Below are 10,810 nucleotides of genomic sequence, written 5' to 3'. Positions count from 1 at the left end.
TATTACAAGCAAAGATCCTAACAATTGATAACTTAATACAAAGGAATTGTCCATGCAATCGAACATGTCCAATGTGCGACCAACATCCAGATACAACATGACATCTTTGTGTACTTTACCCTTTTGCTTTAGAAGTCGAGCTACTTGTAAGAAATGGGGTAGGAGATTGTATAAGGCTATCATCACCAAATATAGAGACAATGCAATAATGACGCACTACTGGGGCAATCCGCTTTGTAGCAAAGAACAATGAGAGCAATATTGATGTATGTGACATGGAATAAATTGAACGAGTGAAATTGAAGAGCTTCCCAAGAAATAGATATCACCTTTACAAGTGATGGGATTAATCAAGGAGGAGTTGGGGGCTTAAACAAGCCTGCGGATGCCCATATGTTGCCTAATGTTTTTTTGCTTTATGTACTATGTTTGCGTCCCTTTTCTACACATGTAATTTACTTATGTAAATTTTTGACTTGCTTTATTCTTATATGATATGGCAAAGCTCCTACTAAGGTTTAAAACAAAGACTTGTGAAGAGTACACTTCAAAATCTCATGAAAAAGCTTAGTCTTCGTAACCCTCTCTTTGCATACGACAGATTATTTATAAGAATTATCATGATACACTGATACAGTAGGGTCAAAATCTAGGTTGCAATGTTCCATAACATTTTTGTAGTAAAATAGTCACACTTTGTTAGCATTTGGCTAAGCGACATGTTTATATTCTGCAAAAATATATTCTGCAAAAAAAGAAGGTTTGTAAAAGCCCAATCCAATCCACTCCTTATTGGGTGTAATTTCCTTTCAAAGAGGACAACCAATAAGAATAATGAAGGAAAAGTAGATGTACATAGTGGCATTAAGCCCATAGGAGAGCTCCAACTAAAGGCAGAGGTATATGAGTTGAAAGAGCATATCTCATTATGAGGGCAAGAGCGAAAGAAAGCTTGGCACGACAAGGTAGGAGCAGACATAATTTAACTAAGAGACAATAATGCATTTGGGAGAAGTATTGAAAACAACAATATAATATTGATCCTGTAGATTATTGATATAGTCTCTTGTCTAACACTATAACTTGCAATTGTGATAAATATATTGTTTCAAGAAGTACTATAGAATTATTTTTCTGGTGAATTTGGTGCCTAAGAGCATCTTCAAGAGTCTTTGTAAATTTCACTCTCTAAATCATCATTTAGAGAACCATTTCCATAAAAATGCTTTCTATATCTCTTCACTCTCCAACAACTTTTCTGTCTCTCGTGCGCACTCTAGAGAGTCATTCTCATCTTCTATTTTTAGCTAGCGAACAATCTGAAATAGAAGATGGCTATATTTATATAACCATTTAGACAAGCTGTTGGAGGATAATTTTTCACCAAAATCTTTATTCCTAGCATTTAGGAAGGATTTAGAGAGTCTCTTGGAGTTGCTCTAACATCAATAATGAGTTGTAAGTATAATTAACTTTTCATATATCAGCGATCCAATTTAAACATATGTGACAAGCCTGTTCGCTTGAGGTTTTCTGCTGAATCTGTCAGCCATTTAGTAGTATTTTTCTCTCATAATAAATCAGCTAACAGTACTTTCAACCATGACTTTTCAGCCAAGCGAACAAGTTATTTTCTGGCTCTACTGTTGTGCACAGCTAACCCTAAATTTTTGTTCCTAGCAATCTTGCACAAAACCCCCTACACAAAACCCTCTCAAAACCAGGTTGAGAGGTCAAAATGAACAGTTTTGAGAGCATGTTTGCTTGAGTGTTTTTTGCTGAATAAATCAATGAACAGTACTTTTAGCCATGACTTTTCAACCTAGCTAATAGGTGCAGAAGTTACCAAGGCCTTGTTTACTTCCTGAAGGAAAAAAAAATCGCGACACTGTAGCACTTTCGTTTGTTTGTGGTAATTATTGTCTAATTATTGATTAACTAGGCTCAAAAGATTCGTCTCGTCAATTCCGACCAAACTGTGTAATCAGTTTTTATTTTCGTCTATATTTAGTACTTCATGCATGCGTCTAAAGATTCGATGTGACAGGGAATCTTGAAAAATTTTGGGTTTTTGGGTGGAAGTAAACAAGGCCCAAGTTCTATGGTCAGGAATCATTAAAATTAGACAAAGACAACAGTTGTAGCAAAAATGGTGCTCCTTTTATTGATAAGGACAACACAGTTGTTATTAGGGTATCACCACACTGTTATAGCAGCTGCTACACAAAATATTTTGTTGGCGATGATTGGCGACGGCGATGACTGAGAGCAAGAACCAGTGTGGTTTGAACCAATAAAACTAGCAAATGAAAATTTTGGGCCCTGTCCTCTCACTAGTCACTACCACTCTACCAGACAATGACGGTGTACTATACAATAGTGTGATATATTACTACTAGCTACCTGATTTTAATACAGATCGGTAATGTACTTAGAGGGCTCCTCTCTCACTATTAATATAGTTTAGTGTATAGATATGATTGTTTCTCGATCGACGTCTCTGAAAACTCGATCAGTACCTCTGAAAGTAGTTCCCCATGGCTTCGAAGCCTCTGCTGGAGAAGCAAAGCCTCGCGGAAGAATTATTCCCAGCTGACCGTCCAAGGAAAAGGAACCTCCTGCTGCTGCTGCTGCTGCGGGGCGTGAAGAGCCTCCTGGAGCTGTAGTAGCCGGAGTAAGGGTACGACGACGACAGCCTGCCGCTCGCCGCCACCGGCACCGCGTTCCTCACCGACCGCAGCGGCAGCAGGCAGTTAGCCAACAGTGCGTGCCCGGTGGCAGCGTCGTCGTCGTCAGCACCGCCGGCAGCAGGACGGCGGGCCGCCGCACAGTGATGGTGGTCGTCGTCGCGGCTGTCGAGGAGTGCGATGTCGAGCTCGAACAGCTCGTCCTCGTCGACAACAACATCGGCGACGGTGGTCTTCGTCATTGTCGTCACCTTCGTCGCCTTCTGGCCGTCGTCACCGCCGCTGCTGCCTGGCAGCGTCGTCGCGCTCCAGCCGCTGGCAGTGGTCGTGGTGGTGACGACGGCAGCCTTCGCTACCACCATGCCTGCGGCCATTGTCGCCGTGATCGTGTGTGTTTGTTGCCAAGCTGCTGGATTATTAGAGACCTAGCTAGCTCGATCAATGAAGGTATATTATTAGTAGCAAGCCGTGCCGTGCAGGGTAATATATATAGGATGCTTACCTTGCTTGCACGTACGTGTGTGTGTGCATGCGTGTGAGAGATGAGTGCATGGGTGGGTGAGTTTGTTCTACTGTCTTTGGTAGAGAATGGTTGGAAAGTGTAGCGGTGGATACGAGCGCCCAAGTTAGGTGAAGATTTTTGCTGACCCCGGTAGAGTAGCTAGCTAGGTTACCTACTTCCAAAATGTTAGCAGTGTGTACAATTTTCTAGGAATTGCTAGCTAGCTCTATGTTGAAACCCCCAGGTTTGGGCTACGTACATTAATACTTGTAATCCAAGAGTTTCATCAGACGACGACGACATGATTTTAACTAACTAATCGGCCCTGACATGAGTTGCTGCAGAGTCGTGTTGAGTGCATATATATGCCTCTAGTTGGCCTTTTTTAGTTCAGCCAAAAATTCAAAAACTTTTTAAGATTCTCCGTCACATTGAATCTTGCAGCATATGATCGACTGTCTCTTGCGTTAGTCGTCGAGTTCTAGCATATCGAAACCCGAACAACTGTCTCGGGTACCATCTTTACACTAGAAGTTTCTATAAAAAAAAGTCATTGTGACAATGCTCTCCTAAATTTTGTGCAAAAAAAAGGTTTTTACTAGAAAATTTATCTAAAGAAAAGTTTCTAGAAACTCAATATTGAAACCATAGGTTTGAATAGCTTAATGAGATGTTTGGACTCATCCAGCTAATAGTTAGCTGCTAAAATTAGCTAGAATGGATCCAGACAATTCATCTAATAGGCAAGTTAATTGTTAGCTAGACATCCAACTAATAAGAATCATTACTACAAATATTATTTTTACAATCACCTTTTTTTAGAGGTGGCGCATATAGCAAACTTTCTCTAGCTAGGCCACTGTAGTTTACAAACCATTCATGGAAAAGAATTTTGAGGAATTGAGGTTAATTTTCTTAAGCAAGCTATCCTTAGAAATGTATTTTTTTAGGAGCTATGAGAATCAACCCTGAAGAACTACACTTTTTTTTGAATGGTTCTCTTAAATCAATCACTCTTAGAAATAGGAGATAATCATGGGTGGTTGGATTAAGGGAGCAACCAATGGAAATGGGTTTACAGGGGTGGTTTCCTAGGGGAACTACCCCCAACAAATACCTCCTATAAACCCTTTTTTCCACCTCGGGCTATTCACTCCCAACCTATGCTCCTTAGCTCACTTGGAGGCGAAAATTGTAAAAATAAATAAATAGATAGAGAGAGAGAGAGAGAATATTATTTTCCCTTGGAATTTTTAAACTAGTTGGCTTTATTAGCTCACTTGGAGGCAAAAATTGCATAAATGAATAAATAAATAAATAAATAAATAAATAAATAAATAAATAAATAAATAAATAAATAAATAAATAAATAGAGGGGATATTATTTTCCCTTGGAATTTTTAAATTAGTTGGATTTAAGAGGTAAGATTATGTCATCCCTTATGTATTTTAGATGTTTGCTTTCTTGTTTAATTAGGGTTTCCAGCACATAGATAGAAGCATGATGGCTACTTTGTCATTTTAATTGTTTGCCCAACTCACTTGCATGGAGTAGGCTCAATGGTTCCCTATTTATGTTGTTATCATTTCAAGATTTTACATAGTTTTGGAGGTTGTCATGGTTATATTGGCCAATATCTCACTTATTTCATAAAAATATTTTATGTATATTTTGTTACTTTAAAATCTCATGATTCTCTTCCAATTTAGGACTACTTCCTTAATTTGAATGGCTACGATGAAGATGTCAGGATCAGATGGCTGAGGAGCATGCGTGACCTCTGATTTTGGTGCTTTAACAGCCCAAACAACCACTATATGTTTGGAAAAGAGTCGCACAAGTGTGTTGTGATCTCACAGGAAACGCATATTTTATCTTCAATACAGTGACAAGTGGTTGTCCTTAGTCATAGAAAGGCCTACACTTTATTTGGACCAAATGTGTGGGTTCATGTAATGAATGATGTTCCAATCGCATACATTGAGGGGTTAGTCAAAAATGAAGTAGACATGAAATTGCTTCTATGTAGAATAATCTAAGGTCGGCGCAGAACCTTTGTGGTCAACATTTGGTGTTATATACACGCACACGGCCTCAACACGATATCAACACGTCTCATCGTTCGTCCTCGACTTCGATCACACCAAGTCCTTCACACCTCTGCTTGACTTGGTCATGTCGATGTCCCTAGGTGTCAACTACCATGGCCAGTCTCTTGGCCCTTGGTCCAAGCCTGGAAGGGCCTTGTTTACTTTCCAATAAATTTTGCAAAATTTTTCAGATTCCCCGTCACATCGAATCTTTAGACACATGCATGAAGTACTTAAATATAGACAAAAATAAAAACTAATTGGACAGTTTGGTCGGAATTGACGAGACAAATCTTTTGAGCCTAGTTAGTCCATAATTGGACAATATTTGTCAAATACAAACGAAAAAGCTACAGTGTCCATTTTGCAAAATATTTTGGAACGCCCTAGCTTGACCTTCTCCATAGTTGCCGACAGTTTCCATGTTCGTGCACAAGCTAAAAGACATGTTACCCAACAGCACACTCATGCCATGATTAGTCTCCAAACACAACTAAAGCTTGATCACTCACATGGGCATATTCAAAACCATGTCGTAAAGGTAGTCGATGGGCTGAATTTAATGCTAGGCCTAAGCTTATGGATCTACGTGGGGCCCATATTGGGCTCGGCCTACTGTACGCGCGAGGCTCTGGTCATGGACCTGTTTGATCTTCACGGGCCTAGTTTATTGGCCCGTTTTCCCGGCATCATCATTATTTGAATCTAAAATTTCAGTTTGGGGGCTCTACGGCGGTTCCACGTTTTGAAGAAGGGAGTCATCTACTCGAAGTTGCTTCACAACTACTACTAGATTACAACCTGATGTATCTCCCTATATTTTCTTCTATGTGTGAACTATAATAACTAAGCAAAGGCGAATGCTCCACTAATTTGGAGAACGGAGTTATGGAAATCGACGCACGGCATCAAAGCATAATTAAGCATCGTGGAATATACTGAACGATGATGAATATTGCTGACTGACAAGCTAAGTACTGGATACAGTACATAGCACAAAATGCTGCCACTGCTTGGCTGGCTTCGTTCTCACCATCTCCTTGGTTCTACAACGACATGCAGCACAGAACTCCTACACTCACTGCTAAGTAGAGTAACCTGCTACACTACTACTACTACTACTGATTTACAAAAGAAAAAGACAGGCATGCATGCACGACCGAGCTGAGAAGTGGCGACTTTTTCACTTGGGCTGCTGATGCTTGCCGGCTGCCGCCTTCGCCGGCTTGAGGTTGTTGGTGGCGGCGGCGGAACCAGCAGAAGCGGAGACGACGGAGCCGGAAGAAGGGCCGGCGGCGGCCTGGCGCTGCTTGAGCTCGGCGAGGAGGGCCTTGTTCTCCTGGTCCAGCTGCTGCGCCTTCCTCCGCATCCACTCGTTCTCCTGCATGATGAGCAGGTTCTCCAGGCACTTCCCCTGCGCCATCCTCCGCAGCCGCTCGTTCTCCGCGCGCTCCATCCCCCGCCCCTGCGCTCGATCGATCTGCACACCAATGCAATTAAAGAGAAGAAGTTAGCATCCATGAGAAAAGAAAACAGTTGCTAGCTGATGATCGAGCAGACTAATTACAGCAACGGAACAAGCAGAGAGACAGCTGACACACACACACACACACGCGCGCGTTTGGATGCAATTGCAATGTATGTAGAGGTCGACAGGAGGACGTCACCTATCTCTCTCTCTGAAGTGTCTGAAGCGGTCGATCGGTTGGCCTTCAAGCTTCAAAGCTGCAGGCAGATGATGATGATGTGTGTGTACGTGGTGTGGGAAAGGACTAGAGGAAGAAGGAGGCTGCAAGAAGAGCTGGATCGGTCTGTGTTGTGGTGCGGCGATGCGATCAGGAATGCTTGGCCCTGGGGGCCTATTTATAGGCAGCCGGAGCCGGAGCCGGCTCTCGAGCTCAAGCAGGACGAGCAGCGGATCGATACTACTCCTGCTCCTAAGGTCTGTTTGGATGTTGTTGTTGGTGTGGATTAGGATAGAATTTAACTTAAATTCTATTCTAATCCATCTTAATATATGTGAATTGATGTAAATTGGATTGTACATACAAGCCTAAAGTGTGACGAAGTTCAGGTCTGGTTCAGTTTTGTAAAAATTTTTGGTTTTTGATATTGTAGCACTTTCGTTTTTATTTGACAAACATTGTCCAATTATAGAGTAACCAGGCTTAAAAGATTCGTCTCGCGATTTACAGATAAACTGTGTAATTAGTTTTTGCTTTTATGTATATTTAATGTATCATGCTTGTGTCGCAAAATTCGATGTGACGAAGAATCTTTAAAAAATTTTTGTCAACTAAAGAAGGCCAGCCGTTAACGTTCAGGAGCAATGCAATGCTGGTCGTCGTCACACTCTTGACTACTACTGCAGCTGCAGACACGACGAGGCTGTGAACAGCAAAGTGTGATGATGGAGGTGAATTGATGACGCAGTAGTCTCCATGGGGAGAAGAGAAGGTCCAAAGATACGCCATCATCATTCGTCTGGATCCCTCCTCCTCGGTCTTGTCACCCTCTGCATTGCTCTCGCCACTCGCCTGGCCTGACTTCATCGTGTTAGCTGCTCATCGAGATACGTAGTACATACTGTTATGATTAGACCAGTCTCAATAACCCGTTTGAATGTACGAAATCGGCTGACAGAGCATTAATAAAATAAATAATGAAACAACCTCCACAATGCATGAGTTTCACTTTGATGTTTTCTAGGCTGAGCAAAGCATTTAATTACTGTAAAATGATTGGATCACATGCAAGATGGTGAAACGATTTAGTCCTCAGTAGGGATTTCATCTTGTTTCAATGCGTGGAAAACAACGCCAGTGGAGTTTCACCATAGTGAAACTACTTCCTTCTCTCTCCTCATCGTTTCATGCAAAAAGTGCAGTTTTGCTGACATGACGCTCTAATAAATGTGCATGACATCCCGGTGAAACCCCCACTAAGACTGGCCTTAGCGGAACTGCTGTGGTTTAGTTTTAGCTAATGACCATTTCGGTGTAAGGCCAGTCTCAATGCATGTTTCATGAAATTATCATGCGCATTAAATATGGTGTCACATAAGCAAAATTACTGACTTTGTAGAGTCATTAAATGAAAGAGTTTCATCAGATGAGAGAAAAGTTTTATCCCTATGAAACTTATGCGGCTCGGTTACCTAGTTTATAGTATTGGTAATTGTGTCATAAAACTATACATTGAGACTGATCTAAGTGTAACCTAGGCTCATCAAATTCATATAGGGATTATTTCAGTTAAGATCTTGTTTAGATGCGAATTTTTTTAGATTTTGTCACTGTAGCATTTTCGTTTTTATTTGACAAACATTGTCCAATCATGAAGTAACTAGGCTTAAAAGATTCGTGTCGCGATTTACAGGCAAACTGTGTAATTAGTTTTTTTTTCTATATTTAATGCTCTATGTATGTGCCGCAAGATTCGATGTGACAAGAAATCTTAAAAAGTTTTTGGTTTTTGGGTTGAACTAAACAAGGCCTAAACCCAAAAGTTTATAAGATTCTTCATCATATCGAATCTTACGGCACATGCATGTAGCATTAAATTAAATATAGATAAAAATAACTAATTATATAGTTTACTTGTAAATTGCAAGATGAATTTTTTAAATCTAGTTACTTGATATTTGGATAATGTTTATCAAATAACAACAAAAATGCTATGTGTCAAAATTTTTTAAAAAATTGAATCTAAACACACCCTTATGTTAATTTTAGATTATTATCGGTTATGTAAGATTCTAATGGACTAGTAGTACTACCTGTACTCCCTCCTACTAGCACATTACTACTCGGCGTCAAAAGGTCAATGGCATTTAACCATTGCACTCGATGATGTCTAGCGATTAGGCGTAGACTGCATGCAGAGTGTTGCGAAGTCGTCTTGCTGTCAACTCAAATGTTCCCCTGCTGATCTCTTGCGCTTGGCTTACAGTCCCGAGACATGAACTAATCATGACCAACATCCCATCCCAACCAACTGCCTTCAATTACTGCGTGCTACAAGGATGAGCAAGCCCTAGGCCTTGTTTAGATTTAAATTTTTTTAGATTTTGATACTGTATACTTTCGTTTTTATTTGAAAAAAATATTGTCTAATCATAGAGTAACTAAGCTTAAAAGATTCGTCTCTTGATTTACAGGCAAATTGTGCAATTAGTTTTTGTTTTTATCTATATTTAATGCTCCATACATGTGTCCGTAAGATTCGATTTGACAGAGAATTATGAAAAGTTTTTTGTTTTTCTGATGAACTAAACAAGGCCCTAATTTAGCTTTGTTTTAGTTCAAAGAAATTATCCAAAACTTTTTACATTCCCGTCACATCAAATTTGCGGCATATATATAGAACAATAAATATAGATTAAAAATTAACTAATTGCATAGTTTATCTGTAATTTACGAGATAAATCTTTTAAACGTAGTCTATAGTTAGACAATATTTTTCAAATACAAACAAAAATGTTACGGTCTCTATTTTGTAAAAAATTTGGAACTAAATAAGGTTCCCAAAATTTTCTAAGATCCTGGTGACATCGAATCTTTGGACGCTTGTATAGAATATTAAATAAAAATGAAAATAACTAATTCAACATTTTACTTATAATTTGTGAGACGAAGACTTTTGAGATTAGTTAGTTTATAATTGGACAATATACTAAATACAAATAAAAATGCTATATTAGATAAGCCCAAAAATTTTCACTAAATAAACAAGGTCTAAAAAATAAGAGGATCAGAGCCTACAAATTTAAAAAACATGTATGACGTTCTTTGGATCAACCATGGACTAAAAGCATGGATTTGTTTAGTTCATGAAAAATTTTAAGTATAACTAATGTAACATTTTTATTTTTATTTAGTAATTATTATTTAACTATAGATTAATTAAGTTTAAAAGATTCATCTCGTAAATTACAGATAAACTGTATAATTAGTTACTTTTTATTTATATTAGGAAATATGTCCGTGTGTTGCTACGAGAGAATGATTGTATGGTTGGGAACTGCATGATCCTTCTTTCTACTTACTCCCTCTGTCCCTTTTTAATTGTCGCTTGCACTTCCCGAAAAACAACTGCCGACAATTATATATTAAAAAATATTAATATTTATAATACATAATTAGTATCATTAGAAAGATCTTTGAATCTAGTTTTTTAACAAATTTATTTGGAGATACAAATGTTGCACGTATTTTCTACAAATCGAGTCAAACTTGTGACACACACCAACGGCGACAATTAAAAAGGGACAGAAAAAGTATGGGCAAATAGGAATTTTCATGATTAAATATTAGGTATAAATATAGATTTAATGCTTCATCTAAAGATTTGATACGACTAATAATCTTCGAAAATGTTGGAACGGACCATTGCCGATACAGCGTGTACCTACACGAAGACATCCATGAATCCAGGTCTTTTGACTGTACTGTAGACTCCATGGGATGATGGGTGCCGATATCGATCTTGCCGATTTGACATGTTGACCTGAACCTCCTGCAAACCTCAG

At 39.2% G+C, this 10,810-nt stretch overlaps 2 protein-coding genes across 2 annotated transcripts; both read right to left on the bottom strand.

Annotated features, from left to right (window-relative positions):
• LOC8074894 lies at positions 2,142 to 3,129 on the bottom strand. The gene has a single exon (XM_002441797.2). It carries the CDS (start codon positions 3,059 to 3,061, stop codon positions 2,513 to 2,515), a length of 549 nt encoding a protein of 182 aa, XP_002441842.1. The 5' UTR covers positions 3,062 to 3,129; the 3' UTR covers positions 2,142 to 2,512.
• Positions 6,249 to 7,095, bottom strand: LOC110437688 (protein LITTLE ZIPPER 4-like). The gene is made up of 2 exons (XM_021466254.1): positions 6,948 to 7,095; positions 6,249 to 6,760 (listed from the first exon to the last, which is right to left on the bottom strand). Exon 2 carries the CDS (start codon positions 6,734 to 6,736, stop codon positions 6,464 to 6,466), a length of 273 nt encoding a protein of 90 aa, XP_021321929.1. The 5' UTR covers positions 6,737 to 6,760; positions 6,948 to 7,095; the 3' UTR covers positions 6,249 to 6,463.

Source organism: Sorghum bicolor, chromosome 8 (genome assembly GCF_000003195.3).
Source record: "Sorghum bicolor cultivar BTx623 chromosome 8, Sorghum_bicolor_NCBIv3, whole genome shotgun sequence".
In the NCBI taxonomy this organism is placed as follows: Eukaryota; Viridiplantae; Streptophyta; class Magnoliopsida; order Poales; family Poaceae; genus Sorghum; species Sorghum bicolor.
This window is presented reverse-complemented; position numbering and strand designations above follow the sequence as displayed.

Bases quoted from the DNA above. Each gene is read 5' to 3' on its own strand.
- LOC8074894 (XM_002441797.2), bottom strand. From the start codon at position 3,061: ATGGCCGCAGGCATGGTGGTAGCGAAGGCTGCCGTCGTCACCACCACG.
- LOC110437688 (XM_021466254.1), bottom strand. From the start codon at position 6,736: ATGGAGCGCGCGGAGAACGAGCGGCTGCGGAGGATGGCGCAGGGGAAG.